The sequence below is a fragment of the Sinocyclocheilus grahami genome, unplaced genomic scaffold (genome assembly GCF_001515645.1).
Source record: "Sinocyclocheilus grahami isolate Dianchi unplaced genomic scaffold, SAMN03320097.WGS_v1.1 scaffold163.1, whole genome shotgun sequence".
Taxonomy (NCBI): Eukaryota; Metazoa; Chordata; class Actinopteri; order Cypriniformes; family Cyprinidae; genus Sinocyclocheilus; species Sinocyclocheilus grahami.
In genome coordinates this window covers 363258-380757 of record NW_015505342.1, presented here as the reverse complement: position 1 = coordinate 380757, position 17500 = coordinate 363258, and the positions used below count along the sequence as shown (strand labels likewise).

Below are 17500 nucleotides of genomic sequence, written 5' to 3'. Positions count from 1 at the left end.
ATAAATGAAAACTAATACAGAAAAATCGCCAATAAATTGTACTATACATTAGGTTTAACAATCTTACACAAACTATAAACTTAAACTAAAAACGCATTACATTGATTGCAATAGTTTGTGCAAACATGTTTTTCTGACTTAAACGTTAACAAAACTACAGGACTCCAATAACTAAGTGATCAAATAGAAAATAATGAAAATTGGTAACAAGTATCACAATTGATATATTGAAACATTCCTACACTTAAGACTTAAGCCCCGTTCACACCAAGAACGATAACTATAAATATAATGATAAAGATATAGTTCTAAAAATCGTTCTCAATATTAAAGAATAGCAGAGTCCACACCACAACTATAACGATAAAGGCACAGAGAAAACGATATTATTGGAATCACTTTCAGAACGATTTTTCCCAGCTGATGAATGATAAAAACATTGACAGCCAATCAGAATCAATCCTGCTATATCGAGCTCGAGAATTTAAAGCGGCAGACGAGTGTGTGCTTAGAATAAACAGACGATATCGTTAGCTGGTGTGGACGCTAATATCGTTATTTTTATAGTTATCGTTCTTGGTGTGAACGGGCCTTTACAAATGAATTTTCAAAATGAAATTTTGCGCAAACATCTTTTTACGAATGATTAACTAACCTACAGGACTCCAATAACTAGGTATTGCAAATAAATAAAAAAATAATGCAAACTGTCAATAAATGTCACTATTGATTAATTGAAGCATTCTTACACTAAATTAGTGTTGTCAAAAGACCAGGTACTTCGGTACCAAGTCGGTACTAAAAAAATGAAAACGGTACAGTACCAGGTTTTTTTAAGTACCGGTGGTACAGAGTACCCGGTCAACCCGGTTCCTGATGCGCTATCCAAAAGGTGCGCAGATGCGCTCTCTTCATAAAAGCACTGAGAAGTGGCTTAATCAAACTAACAAAACACTTTAAAGACAGACACCCGGATCAAATGAAAGAGTTCAAGCAGGTAAGTTTCATTTAAATTTTTTATATTTAGATCGTCTCAAGTGTTTCCCATACATTGATTTATTTGTGGCGCCCGCCACAATATCAAAACTGCTATAAATAGATTTTCCAAAAGGCTTTGAGTTTGTTGAATAAACATGAGCACTGCACGTGTCAAAGTCGAAACCCGCTGCGGGTGTTTTTATATCACTGTATTTCTGAAGGAAACCGACTGTCTTCAGAAAATTATGGATGTCATTTTCATTTCATCTTGCCTGCATTGCCTGAACAGCGTTTGTGAGCACAGCGCTTATTTGATTACAGCCGTTACCGGGGAAACCTCTATCTCTCCTGCTTTACAAGCGCCTCCTGCTGGCAGAGAATGAATTTGCATATATATGCCGCCACAAATAGAGTGCAAGTCTGTGGGAAACACCGCTTCTGTTATGAACAGTGTTGGGGGTAACGCATTACAAGTAACGCGAGTTACATAATCAGATTACTTTTTTCAAGTAACTAGTAAAGTAACGCATTACTTTACATAAAAAGTAACTAAGTAACGTAATTAGTTACTTTTTTATGGAGTAACGCAATATTGTAATGCATTACTTTTAAAAGTAACTTTCCCCAACACTGGTTATGAATATTATTCAATATTTTTAATTTGAATGTCAGTTTTTTTTTTTTTAGCTAACTTAGTTGTTATTCTTGGCTGAATAACTAGAAGGTTTTAAAAGCCCTTTAAAAATAATATGTACACAGTTTGGATTAAATGAAAGTATAGTCAAATTTTTAAATTAGCATGTTTTTTTGTTTTGCTTTGGTACCGAAATTTGTACTGAGATTCGTGGATTTTCACTGGTATTGGTACCAAATACTGAAATTTTGGTACCGTAACAACACTACACTAAACTATAAACGTGTGCACTAATTTGAATACGACAGTTTGCGCAAACGTTTTTTCACAAATGATTAACTAAACTACAGGACTACACTTACTAGGTGATCAAAATAAAACTTTTTTTACGCATAAACTCTAAATGTAAGAAGTCATTTTAATGTGATAATTTGCGCAAACATTTTGTTTTCCAATTTTGCACATTGTACAAGAAGAAAATGCTGGAAATAAAAGTAGCCATTTTAAACAATCATTTAAACAAAATCTAAACAGTTGTCAGCAGTACTAACTTTTAAATGTAGCAAACGTCTAAAGCTCCTACACTGAAAGAGTGTTCAGCTTTTAAAAATCTAACAATCTATATATCATATTTGCATACTGAATTGTGATTGGACCTTACTCTCTTCCAATTAGTTACATGCTGAATTTTGATGAGGCTATTCTTGCTTACAATCTAGTGAATTTTTAACTGAACTGTGATTAGTCTACCACATTTCACCTTGCAAGCACAGCCATTTCTTTTCACAATCAGGTCAGAAAAGAGATAAGAAGCAAGACTCTTTCTTTATCACTCTAATCTTTATGTAGAACATGAGAACTCCACATCAAAGTTTGAACGACACACAAGATGAACCGAAAGTGAACTGGACAGCCTAGATTTGGAAATTCTGACATTGTGAAATGAGATGGTACGATCTGAGAAAGGAAATGCGTGGTCACAGATTATTCCAATGGAAAATGGTGCTGGGTTCACCGGTGTGAATTCAATCAGTTGTGCCACCGTAACACACCGCACTGTGCCCACTGCAAAGCAGAAATGTGTGTGAAAACAGCGTCGAACCATGAACGTGTCATTTCGTCAGAGGTGTGTGGTCACATGATATTAAATCTCAGGTTGCCAGCGAGAGTGTGCGCCTAACTGTGTGGTGCTAAAAAAAGAACAACATTTTGCAGCGGAAACTTTGATGACTCAAAGTGTTTCAGTCCAGCCCTTGTGTGCTGAAAACGCATCATTGGGCAGATCCAAATCTAGAATTATGTGGTCTTTGAATACAAATATTTAAATGATCCAACTGTACACAACAACAATGAAAGTAATAATAGATAAGTGATCTATTAAACAAAGAATTTTTACAAGAAACACATAAGCAAACATTAATACAACGTGGAAGATAAACAGGTGAGTTTTAGCATCATATCATTTTGCTTACTAGCTGCACTGGGGGAAACATTCATGTGGTTTATCTTCACAATAGGCTGAAACACACTGCCTAACACCATGGTAACCACTGAGGCCAAGAAACCCAACTTGTTTGGTTGATAAAAAAAATTTAGTTATACTAGACATTGAAGAGGATGAAAGTTTGTGATAAACAGACGTATGTCTTATGTAAACATTTTTATGCATTAACTATAAATGTACACATTAAACAATCTGCAAATATTTAGCAAACTATTAACCAAATTTTAGGGCTGCAAATAGCAATAAAATTGCAAAAAATGTATAGTGAAAACATCTGAAAATGAATGTCAATTGAAAATCTGAATGTAAACTGAAATCTGAAAATGAATTGTAATTGTTTTTACACTTACATTGTAACATAAAAATTTTGTATGTAATCGTTTCCGCATTTTTTTTACGAATAATTAACAAAAAGTTAGTGTTGCAAATACTAAACCACTGAAAATGAATGTAAATATTGTTTTTACACTTACATTGTAACATTTATATTTTAAACAATTTTTGCACAAAATGTATAGTGTATATTTAAATTTTTTTGATTTACAACAAGTAAAACATACTTAAACGTAAACAAACTATAGCGTTACGCATTAAACTGCATGCAATAGTTTACGCAAATGTTTTTTTTTTTGATTAACAAAATATTAGGGCAGCAAATACTAAGCAATAAAATCATATAGAAATAAATATATTTTAAACATTTTTGTGTAAACGTAATTTTTTTTGCTTTACAGCTTTCGATTTTACACATGTACAAGAAATACTGGAGATAAAATTATCCTTTTTTTTCAATTAATCATTAAAAAATAAATAAATAAATAAACAAAGAGTAGTTAGTAGTACCAACTTTTAAAAGTTACAAATTTTACTGTAAGAATGTTCAGCATTCAAAAATATCACAAACCTAGCAATTATGTTATTGTCATATTTCCATACTGAATTGTGATTGTTTTTTTCCAGAGTTATTTAAGAGTGATAATGAGCACAGCTTCGCTTATATTGGCAAAAAGTTCAAAACTCACGGTGTCGAGTCTAGGCTGATGCTGTTGGCCTGCGTGGAGGATGCAGACTTGTGATTGGTGAACGTCTGGCATGGCGAGTCATCGATCACATGATCGACTAAGTGACCAATGGAGGACGGCCTGATTCGCGCCCCGTCTGTGGTAAACACCGAGTTACTGATGAGGAAAGAAAGAAATCAAAACCATAAATGGAGCTCTCTAACCCAATGACTGGATGAACTTGCATACGTGGGTAAGTTTGTGTGTGTTAACTCACTGATCGGGCGAGTCTGGGGGAGAACGGTTCGGCAGACTCTGAGTCTCCAGTCGGTCGTCTGAGAGGGAATTCCTGCTGACGGTCTCCCAGTCCAAGCCACTCATCAGTCTCCTGACCAGAGGCTTGCTCGGCGATCTGGAAACACATTCGATTCAGAACAGATCCATCCATTTGTAAAAATCTGAATCACTACTGCTGTGGCATTTACGTAAACCAACAAGGCACATTTGACATTACAGAACAATTACAATTGGTAATCTTCATGAACTTTATTACGATTTTTTTATCAGTGAAAACGTTGGAGATAGTGACCACTACATATACAATAGTTCACAAACAATCGTTCTTTCCTGTTATCTTCGGTTTGAACACATGCCACTCTTTTCAAAAGTCTTAGTTATCGTACAGTTTAGTAATATTGAAAAAAAAAAATTCAACATAAAAGTTATTTACAATATGTAAATGAACAAGGTACATTTTACACAATCTGAAAGTAAGTTTGCGATGAGCAAACACTAGTTTACAAACAAACAATGCATTTACTGTTACGATGTTTATTACTACTAAAAACCTTAAATGTTTTATAACAAAGTACCCTGTAACCTAAACATTTCAAATTCAAACTTGATTTCCCTAAATTTTGCGATATTTTATCGAATAAACATTTTACACATAATATTTTTTCCCAACAAAAAAGATAGCATTACACCAACACAAGTTTACAAACAGTCTTTTCGGTTACAATGTTTGTACACATGCTACATCTAAAAACTATAAATAAAATATCAAAAGGATTTTACATATCCAAACATTAGTTTACAAAGAAATTGCTCTTTTCTGCTACCTTAAGGCACTCTTAAGTAACCATACTAGATTATTTTAGTTGCACTACACAAACACTAGTTTACAAGCAAACACTCTTTCCGTTTACATTGTTCGCAGACATTCTACTTCTAAACACTTTGAATAAATTGCCCAGAAACATTCCTCAAAATTGAAAAAGGAAATCGTACTGAATTTTTATAAAAATATTTAGGAAAAAAAAAGTACCAATTTTAACTCAATCGATAATTTTTTAGAATTTACTCAAACCAAAATGGCACATTTTACACATTTTTTTTTTATTCTGTCAAACCAACAAACTATCAAGTCTAAAAACCTTGAACATCTAACAGAGTGCCCTGAAACATTCCTCAAAGGTAAAGAAAGACACATTACTGGACTTCGTACACTTTATAAATACTATGAAAAACGTTTGCATTTCAACTCATTTTGCGATATTTCTTAGCATTTACATAAACCAACATGAAACATTTTATTACCAGTGTTGGGGGTAACGCATTACAAGTAACGCGAGTTACGTAATCAGATTACTTTTTTTCAAGTAACTAGTAAAGTAACACATTACTTTTTAATTTACAAGAGAATATCTGAGTTACTTATTCATATAAGTAACACAAGTTACTTTTTTTTTTCCAATTTATTGACTGACAGCTCTCCTGTCCCCATGTTGAGAGAAATCAGAAGATGTTACTGTAGTTCTAAAATAAATATGAATATGCATTAATTCATCTCACTCACAATAAAAGAAAACACAGATTCAGTATTCCTCAAAATGAATAAAAATAATGAAACTCAGAATATGACGCAAACCTGCAATAATTAAATGTTAAACAACACAAATATCCTTTATGTATTTAATCCCATTCTATTAACCAATGTCTTTGCTTCTGCCCTTCGATGATCCAGTTCAACCGTACTAATAAGCAGAAATTACTCTAGACAAACATTTGTGTCTTTGTTTATTGCTGAAGTGTGTTGAAATTTCTTCTTCTGCATTCTACTGTATGGATGTAAATGTACTTTCCCTTCAGCCTGAGGCTTATTCATTTCGCTTTTGGTGTGAAAAGGCTTTTATATTTGCCAAAAATATAACTTTTTTGTTTTAAAAACAAACAAGCAAGCCCTGTCCAGATTTAAAAAGTAACGCAAAAGTAACGTAACGCATTACTTTCCATAAAAAGTAACTAAGTAACGCAATTAGTTACTTTTTTATGGAGTAACGCAATATCGTAATGCATTACTTTTAAAAGTAACTTTCCCCAACACTGTTTATTACAATGCCCTCTCCCCCAAAAAACACACTAAAAATTGTTAGCATTACACCAATATTGTTTACAAACACTGTTACAATGTTCGTAAACATGCTACTCCTAAAAACCATAAAGATCAAACTTATTTTTAAAAAACCTTTTTGTAAGAAAAGCATCCCAACTCGTTTACAAAGAAATTGCTCTTTTCTGTTACCCGAAGCCACTCATTAAATAACCATACTAGATTATTGTAGTTGCACTACACAAACACTAGTTTACAAACAAACACTCTTTCCTTTTATGATGTTCACTACTTCTGAAAACTTTGAATAAATTGCCCAGAGACATTCCTCAAAAGTAAAGAAAGAAATCTTAATGAATTTCATACTAATATTTAGAAATAACGCACCAATTTTAACTCAATCTTTGATTTTTATTTTTTTTTAATTTACGTAAACCAACACGGCACATTTTACACAATGTTTTGATTTATACTGTCAAACAAACATGTTTTCCTGCGACGTTTGTACACATGCTACGTTTAAAATCCCTGAACGTTCTCTTACAAAGTGCCCTGAAACATTCCTCAAAAGTGAAGAAACACATTTTACTGGATTTTGTACACTTTAGAAATACTATGAAAAACATTCCCATTTCAACTCATTCTGCGATATTTCTTAGCATTTACATGAACCGACATGCAAATAGTATTTTTTTTCAATGAAAACATCAGAAAAAGTAACAAGCGATACACCAACACTAGTTTACAGACACTCTTTCTTGTTGCGATGTTCGTACACATGCTGCACCTAAAAACCTCAAATATCTACTTTGAAATATTCCTCAAAAGCATTGTGTGAAACTTTACACGATTATCTTACACTTCACAGAGAAAAGGTTGGCGTAATAAAAAAAAAATACCTTGCAGAAGTATGATGAACCATAAACTGTAGTTTAAGTTTCAGCCTCAGCATCTTCGAAGCAAATGTCTGAGTGTGTTTTCACAAACATGTGCACGACATGTGCACGCCCTTCACAGCCGTACGCTACACAGCCCTGCATACACTTCCTGTGCTTGGGTGTCGTTCTGAGAACATCTGACCACACAATGACACACACACACACTTAACACACACACACACTTAACACCACAGGGATTGAGATGGGCAGGAGCCCTCCCATAATGCAACACACCCAAACACGTACACATAGAACGGCACATACTGTCAAATGCAGTAGATATAACCACGATAAATATTGACGTCATTGTCTATAGTGTGGCGAACCAGGGTTATTATAGTTAACTAGAACCACAACCATATAAATATATTTTTGTTACTTGAGATAAAACCTTATAAAAAGTATTACTAGTGCATTTTTACTTCACAGAGTTCCCCTGCTTATTGGTTATTAAAAAATGAGTTACCTTGCAAAAACTCTGTTCTTGTTGCCTCTTTCCTTTCCGTACTGTACAGACTGCGCCTCTGTCCGCCCACTGCAAAAAAAGCCAGAACATAGAGTCACTGCCGGCTCTCAAAACTCCATTTGTGCAAGAATCAGGAGAGATAGCTGTACAATAGATGACAAAATGACTTGCAGTCGTGACCAAAACTAAAGCAACACAACCAATACATTGCTAATAGGGGCAGGTGATATAGCTAAAATGTATATTTTTCAGCTTTTCCATTAAAATCACTATGATATTTTGATTTGTATGCATCTGCAGTTTCAAAACGTTTTATGCAGGCAAAAAAAATTAACTTACTGAACATATTTTACTTCACACTTGCTTTACTAACTAACTTTACATACTTTACCCAACATACTTCACTTACTTAACATGCTTCACTAACATTACTAACTAACTTTACTAGCTTTACACACTTTATTAGCTTTAGTTTACACACTTTGCTAACTAACTTTACCTAAATTACTACTACATACTTTACTAACTAACTTTCCTTGCTTTACTTACTCTGAAAATCCATGCCTAATTTGGTGTTTCCAGGCAAAAATGAATACAAATTGCTTGTACATCTTGAATTCAATCGTTTTATCAACTTATTTTTTTGCTAAACTTTTGAGTTTTGAACCAACTCATTGCATTAATTTAAATTCAAGGAGCAGATTTGCACGTTCCCATACTTGCAAGTTGCAAAACAAAGAGAAAATAATTTGCCATTGGTTTTCCAGTATAAAACCTTCAGCAGGGGGAACATCTAGTCCATAAACTGGAGTTTCAAAATGCCATGGCCTGCTCCTATGCCCACTACATCCCAACGAACAACACAAGAGTTCGAACTCTTCTAACGTTCTCACCTGTAGCGAAACTTGGATCCGAGGGTGAAGTACTGCAGGAAAAGGTTTCTCTCCGGAGGAACGGGCCGCTCCAGTCTGAAGAACGTGTGATGCTCCACGCAGGCCTTCCATAAGTTCTTACAAGCTCTGTAGTTCATCATGTTGAAACCCAATAAAGACTCTCTGTTCTCAGTCTGTGAAACAAAATAAGAAAATAAACAGAGAACAGACGGAAGACAAATGAGAAAACGAGTTTGGTGAGCTCAAAGTAGATTTGTGAATGATCCAGTTTAGTATGTAACAATTTCAGTTGTTACCAAGCACAATAACATTTAGCAATTTGATTCTAATTTTGTTACTACAGCAAAAGAAAATCTGAATTCAAATTTAAAAAGTTAAATATTAATTAATTAAATTGTAGTCTTCAATTATGTCTGATTTAAGTAAACCGCAGGAAATAATGAACATAATTAGATACAATAATCAAGTAAAGACAGATTAAATGAAAAGCAACACATACGTAATTTCGTACATACCAGTTCTTTTCTTAGTTGTATAAAAAACTGTTTAGATTTAAAAGATATTTTTACAATTTTCAACCTGAAACACAAAAAAGAGAGGGAAGATCAAACAAATGTAAATTTGCATCCACAAGATTTCAGTTGTGTTTATGTCAATGAAATTCCCCATTTCAATCAGATCTAAAGAGAACAGAATTGGTTTTATTATCATTGTTATTATTATTAGTAGTATTGTTGTTTGTTTTATGACCCATATGTACAGCACTTTGGTCAACTACTGTTGTTTTTAAATGTGCTTTAGAAATATAATAAACTTGAAACTAGAATTCACAGCTAAAACGACACTCACCACGGAAAGTGGTTGACTCGTACCCTGTCCTTATAGACGGAGATGCCGGCAGACAAAACTCCGATGTAAATCTCTGTGTTACAGTGGTCCTGAAATCATCAAGAGTTGGAAACCATAAGGATTCAGTTTCCACGGCAACATCAAAATCATTTTGTTTCAAAGGGCGCTTAAACTTTTGGTTTAAGAAGGGATGCTTATACTGGCAACCATTTTGATATCAGCCAATAATGTTAGATAGATTGAACAGTTAAAACAAACAACAGATCAAAAGAATGACAAAACAATATACTGGTTGAACAAATGATACCTAGAACAACATAATAGTGATGCTAGAAAATACTGCTACTGCTTTCTAATTCAAATGTTCACATTTTACGAATAGGAGTAGAAACAATTACGCCATTAAAAAATGTATATAGAAACGGCCTTATGTGCAATTTAAATGTTTATAAACAACTCTGTTTTTGTTTGAATTTTGATTAACAGACAAACTTGATTAATTACTTGATTATTAAATAAACTTTATTTTCAGTTTCGGTTTTCAGCTAAATTAAAACTTTTTGGTGTTTTGGTAAATTAATTTCGGTGCATCACTACAATATATAGAATGACCAAACAAATTGATTTATTATATCACAAAAAACGAATTATTAAATTAAAACACACTAAAAAAAAACACTAAAACACGGTCACAAACAAAACACTACAAAAAATAAAAAACACTAAAAACACATACAAAAAAAAAACATTAAAAGGAAAATAAAAACAAAAAAACTAACAAAACAAATAAAACACAAAAAAACAAACAAAACACTAAAAAACAAACAGAACAAAAAGCAGCAGCAAAAAAAAAAAAAAACATTAAAAATAAAACAAAACGCTACAAACAAAAAAAACCTCACAAAAAAGCTAAAAATAAATAAATAAATAAAACAAAAAACACAAACTAGGCAAAACATGAAAGAAAACATGGGTGCATCCCTAGGTTTAAGTGACAAAAAACATAATTCAAGGCTCTAGTGTTTGTTCACAGTACATATGAAAAGGGGAGGGGCTGACAGCGGGGTAAGATGGGCCAGTCACTCACCCGAGCATAGTGCAATTCCACGCCATACAGCTCCAGCGTCCGCGCAGCATTCAAGTAGTTAAACTCGGACTGAGCTGGTGTGAGTCCACTGCATAAGAAAGAGAGAGACTCAATCTCATGGATCCACAAACAATGAACCGCCTTGCTCCACAAATCTGCCCGTATGTGTGTGTGTGTGTGCGTGCTCAGCTGTGACCCTTTGTTCCTCCATCTCCACTGACACTCAGTTAAATATAAGAATCTTTAACACACTGGAGGATTTCATGGACAACTCTTACTTGTGCTCTTGGTGAAGTTTGGCGACCTCTTTCTCAAAATCCTGCGGTGGGTTGGGAATGAAGCTGTACTCGGAGAGGTACCCAGGCAAATGTTCGGAGTGACTGTAGTCCCCCAGCTCAGCTGAAACACAGAACAGGCCAAGAAACCATGAGTGCATGTACGTCAGTGTGAGACACGGGGCTCAATGTGTCCGTCACCCTTTCAAAGAGCCAGGCTTCCAGTTTCCTCTTGGTCTAAGAGCGCAGACTGACTCATTATGTCTGCTGGATACTCAACACAAATCAAAATTAACACCGTTAACTTTCTTAAAATAGTTTGAAAGTTATTCTCAAACTTTTTTCCAGAATAAAAATTGATGATACTGATAAGTTGATAATTTATATAAAAAATATTTCATGTTGTGGAATAAACGTAATAAAATTAACAATAATTAATATATTAAAATAATATTAATTATATATTAATAAAAAAAAAAAAACATTTCACGTCACACTATAATTTGAAGCATTAAACTATTTTAGACAATTTTCTAGAAAAAAATTATGTACCTGTGACTATTTCATTTAAAAAAAAGGAAAATATTTAGATAACTGACAACTTTATATTTAGTGTTTTATCTAATTTTTCTAAAATAAAAAAACTTAACATTAACATTAACTTAACATTTAACTTCTTAACATTATAATTTGAAGCATCAAAAATTTCTCAAAAAATAAAATAAATGTACTTGCATCTTTTTGTTTTTTCATTTGAGAAAATTGTAGAAAATTGTTTAATGCTACAAATTATAATGTTGAGATAAATCGACTTGACACTTTATTTTTATTATTTAATTTCAATATTATAATTTGAAGCATTCATTTTTTTACAATTTTCAAAAAAAACTAAACTGACAACAAAGGCACAAGTAGTGTAATCTGAAGAATGAAACAATTTTGCACATTTTTCTAAAAAAAAAAACCAACACAAAAGCAAAAAGGCGGAGAACATTTATCTAAACATTATACTGTAAATTGAAGCATTAATCAATTTTGTCAGTTTTTCTCCAAAACATTTAAACACAAAAAATTAAGTGGCAAGTATATTTATCTTAAAATTATAATTTGAAGCATTAAATTAAATAATTTAGAATTAAATAATTATGTCAGATATTCATTTAAAGGTGGGGTAAGTGATTTCTGGTAGCTAATGTTGACATTTGAAATCGCCAAAACAAACACGCCCCTACCCCAAAAGGGTCTCGCCCCTATTTTGATAGCTCCGCCCCACACATACGTACGCAACCCAGGCAACGATTAGTTCTGTGAAACAAAGCAAAACCAATGTTACACCGTGCCTACACCGGAAGCGAGTGGCGCTCATTATAACTCATTATAATCAGTGATGCCGTCTACACCATAGATATATATACATATCTATGGTCTACACTGGATGCGGCGCGGCACGACACGACAAATCCCCGACAGAAAACTGCTGCTGTGTTCTATTCATGACGTATTGACACAAATTTCAAATGATTTTCAATGGTCGCTTTGTCGCGTCCAGTGTACTAGACAGACTTTAGCTGTTGCGGCGCAGACACAGTGTTACTCACCTATCGAGAAGAAACAAAGCAACCTCGGCGTCCGATCGCAGGCCTTCAGCTCCTTGAGTTCTCTCCAGCGCTGGAAAGCTGATCCGATGTTAACACGAGTCCTACTTCTTGCCTTAAGCCTTCTTTTGTTTCCGCAAACATTTTCCTCTTTTGTTTTCTATCCGCCATCTCTATCTTTCTGTCGCTCGGCTCAGCTAATGTCCGTCCCGTGCACTGAACGCGCTCTCCTCCACATCATGAGTAGACACACCCCTTACTGCTGATTGGCTACAAGTTTGTTTTGCTATTCGGCCCGAATCAGTTTACTAAAGCGTTTTTGAAAAATCGCTTACCCCACCTTTAAACATTAAAATGAACTGTGTTATTATTAGTATTGTTACATTATTAACTTAAGTCATCACTAAATAGGTAATCTATATGAAAACTAGGCAGAAATAAGTGTGCACAACAAAATCTCAATTAACGCATTATATTTACGCGTTATATTATATTAACCTTTAAAAAAAAAATTATAAAACGATACAATAACAAAAACCTAATAAAAACAGGAAACTTATGCGATTAGTTATATAATCAAATGTGAAGCCACTAGTAAAGCACACCAGCTGTGGTGAGTGTAACATGACCGGTTACCACAACAGATTGTTAAATATGTAATAAATCTACACTAGACACATTATTCAGCCTTATTACTGGAAATGGATCAGACAGGGACAGGAAAGAGACTAAAGGCAGATCATGAACTATTTGGCAAAGCGTACAGCCTTTGTTCATCCTGTGCGGACAGTTATATCACCAGCCAAACAAACAAACAGGTCAGAGAGTTTGCAATCAGTTCCTCAAAATCGGCTTCATTCAAACTGACTTGCAAACCATCATGAATGGCAAGTAAGTACTATGATAATGCATTACAGCTTTAACATAAAAAAAGCCTGATTAACAGAAGACCTCATTACAGATTCCTCATATTTATTTGCTAATATTACCATGCTTTATAGATATTGGCACTGAAAAACCCATAGGACCGCTAATTGTGACAATAACATAAATAACCTGTAATACTTTACCCTGAACAGCATAAGAAGCCAGAAGAACTGCAGTATTTTGTGGGCAAGGGAGTCTTAAAGAGAAACAGAAATTAAAGTGTTATATAAAAATGGCTTTTGGAGGAAAAATAAACACTTTTTCATGTATAATGTATAAGCTCACCTGCCACTCAGAATATCCTGCTTCAGTTGCAAAAAGTACAAATACCTGCAACAAATAAATGTCACAAAAAAAGATAGTTAAATCTGTAATAAGCATCCAGAATGAGAAAATGTGTTATTTTTACTATTTACACAGATATAAGTTAAGTTAAATGATTATATGAATTTATATTATTATGTTATATGAATGTTATATGTCATGTGCAGTACTGGGTAGTAACTGATTATAATGTAATCTGGATTATATAATCAGATTTAAAAAATGAAGCACTTGTAATTATATTCTGTTTTAAAATGATCATAATTAGATTACAGTTACTTTTTATGGATTACATGATTAGAAAGTACAATGCATAATAGCCATGTAAATTTATTTGCAATTCATGCATCTGAATTTGGGGACAAAAGCACCACTCAGTCAATTATACCATGTATGAGATGAATTACACAAGTTACAAGACTACTATTTGTAAGGAATCTACCCAGCACAGCATACAAGTGTAGAAATGTTTTTTAAAAAAACCCTAAACTGTACCTTGTGTACTCTTCCTGTAGTTTACTAGGGTCACTCACGAAAAACTTCACTCTATATCTCAGATTATGTGGAGACAGCCCTAAAAATAAAAAAATAATTACAATCAGAACATTTTATTCTGACACAAAAAAAAAAACATTAAAATGTAAAAAAAAAATAATAATAATAATAAAAAAAAAGACTTACTTTTGAGCTGTTTTCTAATAGGTTTGTTTGGGTCCAGCCACCTCTGAAACATACACGGTCATAACCGAAATTTAGGACACTTTTTACTCAACATTTTCACGATGAACACACAAACTGCTAAAAATACCAGCTCAGCAATGTGAAAGACACCAAAACTGCTTGTCAATTCAAAACTGAACAACATCAAATGCAATGAATTAAACATTCAACTTGTTTTTATACAAGCAGGAACAGACATCAGCGTTTCAATATGTGACCTGAGAATGAACCTTCCTGTTTGTTACAGACACGGTGTGTGTAGAAACCAAAATAACTGCCAGACTGCTTCAGATTTGCTATAAATAATTAACAAGGTTCATGGGATAATATTTTTGCAGCTTCTTATCGCTCTTATGCAAAAAAAAAAATTTTTTTTCAGGTTAACATGTTGTGATCACAATTTACATTGAATGATGTTTACACCATTGTTTGATGCAACTGCATGCTGTATTTTTATATGAAAATAAACAAGCTGAGAACACTTACTGAAAAACCTTTAGTGCTTTTCTATAGTATTTAGCCTCAAATGTCAAATATACATCGGATTGGTTTCTTTAAATTATATATAAAAAAAAAAAAAATAAAATAAAAAAATTATATATATATATATTATATTATATTATATATTAACATATTATATTATGTTAAAACATAAAAAGAAAACATAAAAGACAAAACACAAACCAAATGCAAAAGAAAAACACAAAACAAAATACAAACTAATCAAAACCCTAAACTAAACCTATAATAAAAACCCAAAGCAAACCAGAACAAACCAAAGCAAATCAAATCAAACCAAAATAATCCAAACAAAACACAAACCAAACAAAAAAAACAAACAAAAACCAAACGGAACAACCAAAAGCTAAAATCAAACCAGAACAAAGCAAACCAAAAACCAAAACAAACCAAACCCAACACAACCAAAACAAAACATACCAAACCAAAAACAAGAAAAGAAAAGAGAAAAGAAAATTAAGTAATGTCTTGTTTGATAATACAATGAATGCAATGCTTAACATCTTTATTTCAGACATGGCAACCATGTTTAAGTACCGTAGTAATAACATGTTGTTGTGTTTTAAGAATTCTGATAAAACTATAGTATTTCCACAAAAACCACAGGATTTTTGTGTGCAAATACTGTATTAACAAATGAAAACTTTAGGCAGTTTTAATAGACAAACGTTTCCAAGCTAGCTTAACCTTCAGCCCAGACGATCTGTGTAGCATGTATGATCACGACAGCCATGGCCTCAGGAGACACTTCTGTCCAACCCAGGAATGTGAAGCATCTGCCTGAAACAGCCACTGTGAGCTGCACGAGGAAAACCAACCCCAGCCGCCACATCGCATAACTCCAGCCAGCCTCTATTGTACCTCACAGATGGTTGGTCTCCTGTGGTGATTCTTACCGACCTGCCATTTAGCAGACATTTTTCATCTGAGCCGATTTATTCCATACTAACAGCAGTGCTGCAGCTCAGGAGCGAAACGCTGATACAGCAAAAGTGAGACATCAGTTACTTTGCGGTTTGTGGGTCACCTCTACCTGGGATTGAACTCGCAACCTCTAGAAGATCATTATCCACCCAACTCTAAAACATATACTCACTGTTTCTGAAAGAACAGTTCAGTCAGAAACAAAAGTCCTGTCAGCATTTACACACTTTTATGTTGTTTTATGTTATCGTCTGTGGAACACAAATTAAGATACTTTGATAAATGTTCAAGCTGCTCTTTAATCTCAGGAATTCAGTCTGTTCCTCAGGCAAAGCTGTTGCATGGCTTTAGATTTTGGGTATTTTTGGAGCTTGACACCCATTATGGTAATATGGGAAAGAGCAGCCGAGACATTCAGCAAAATATCTACATTTGTGTTCCACAGAAGAAAGAAAACCATACAATTTTGGAATAGCATGTAAATGAAATATATATATATATTTTTTCATTGCTTACTGTGTTTTAAACTACCCTTTTGAGGGAGAAACAATGTACCTCAAGGAGATTTTATGTGGAACTCTTGAAGTTCTCAAAAATGTCATTCATCACAAATCTATAGGGGTGACCCCGAACAGTCGAAGATTCAATGCTTTGATAGGAGGAACCTGATTCGACTACCAATCTCACAGTTGAATATTCGCTGAGGCGTTATGATCATGCCATTTTGGCTATATGGGGGTGCTCAAATGTCTGATTTCACATAGAACTACCGGTTTTCTCCCAGAGTTAATATACTGTCTATTAAGATAATGCTGTAAATAAGAATCTGAAAAGAAAGAAGCTTTAAATAAATATTTTAGGGTGCGTGAATAAATCCAACCACCCCTTTAGATTTAAGTTTCACTTTCCATAATCCGTGACCGACAGAGCATCTTGGCGCAAGGATTTAAAACTTTAGACTTAACAAAGACTTAAATTGACACAGGCAGAGTGAAAGACTGGATTTTTTTCGATCAGGTAGGGTACAACAAGTGATTTCAAAACATTTCAGCCGGTTTATATATATTGTGTATATATTATTTATCTCGTATAAGATGCATTTGGTTGAGTTGCGCTGCAGTAAAGCGCTTCATTGTAGGGATGCACCGATATGAAAATTTTGGCCGATACCAATAACCGATAATTCTTTCTTTTTGAAAGCCGATAACCGATATGTTGGCCGATAAATCTATATCCAAATTTTTATATACTTTTTGAGAGCCTGATTACAAAAAAGGTCTCATCATTAAAAACCACATCCCGAACACTTCAACATAAGCAGCCTAGTTTGAACGGTGTACGTTTTAAAAATAATTTTACTCTCCCATTACCAAATTTAGTCATAAAAAAGTCTTACAAATAAAATAATGCATAAATAATGCAAACAAGTCATTGGACATCATTACACGTGTAAAGAATCAAAATGAATGCGCCA

The 17500-nt window shown here is 33.6% G+C and overlaps 1 protein-coding gene across 1 annotated transcript in view; it reads right to left on the bottom strand.

Annotated features, from left to right (window-relative positions):
- Window positions 1–17500, bottom strand: part of LOC107593078 (tyrosine-protein phosphatase non-receptor type 4-like) — a 42396-nt gene that overhangs the window by 12284 nt on the left and 12612 nt on the right. Inside the window, exons 3-14 of the mRNA XM_016282660.1 lie at window positions 14545–14587; window positions 14359–14437; window positions 13825–13869; window positions 13683–13735; window positions 11021–11141; window positions 10743–10830; window positions 9656–9744; window positions 9322–9385; window positions 8807–8979; window positions 7914–7982; window positions 4395–4529; window positions 4139–4294 (exon numbers count right to left, since the gene is read on the bottom strand). Of these exons, the coding sequence (XP_016138146.1) occupies window positions 4139–4294; window positions 4395–4529; window positions 7914–7982; window positions 8807–8979; window positions 9322–9385; window positions 9656–9744; window positions 10743–10830; window positions 11021–11141; window positions 13683–13735; window positions 13825–13869; window positions 14359–14437; window positions 14545–14587 (1115 nt within the window). The remainder of the gene's footprint in view (window positions 1–4138; window positions 4295–4394; window positions 4530–7913; window positions 7983–8806; window positions 8980–9321; window positions 9386–9655; window positions 9745–10742; window positions 10831–11020; window positions 11142–13682; window positions 13736–13824; window positions 13870–14358; window positions 14438–14544; window positions 14588–17500) is intronic.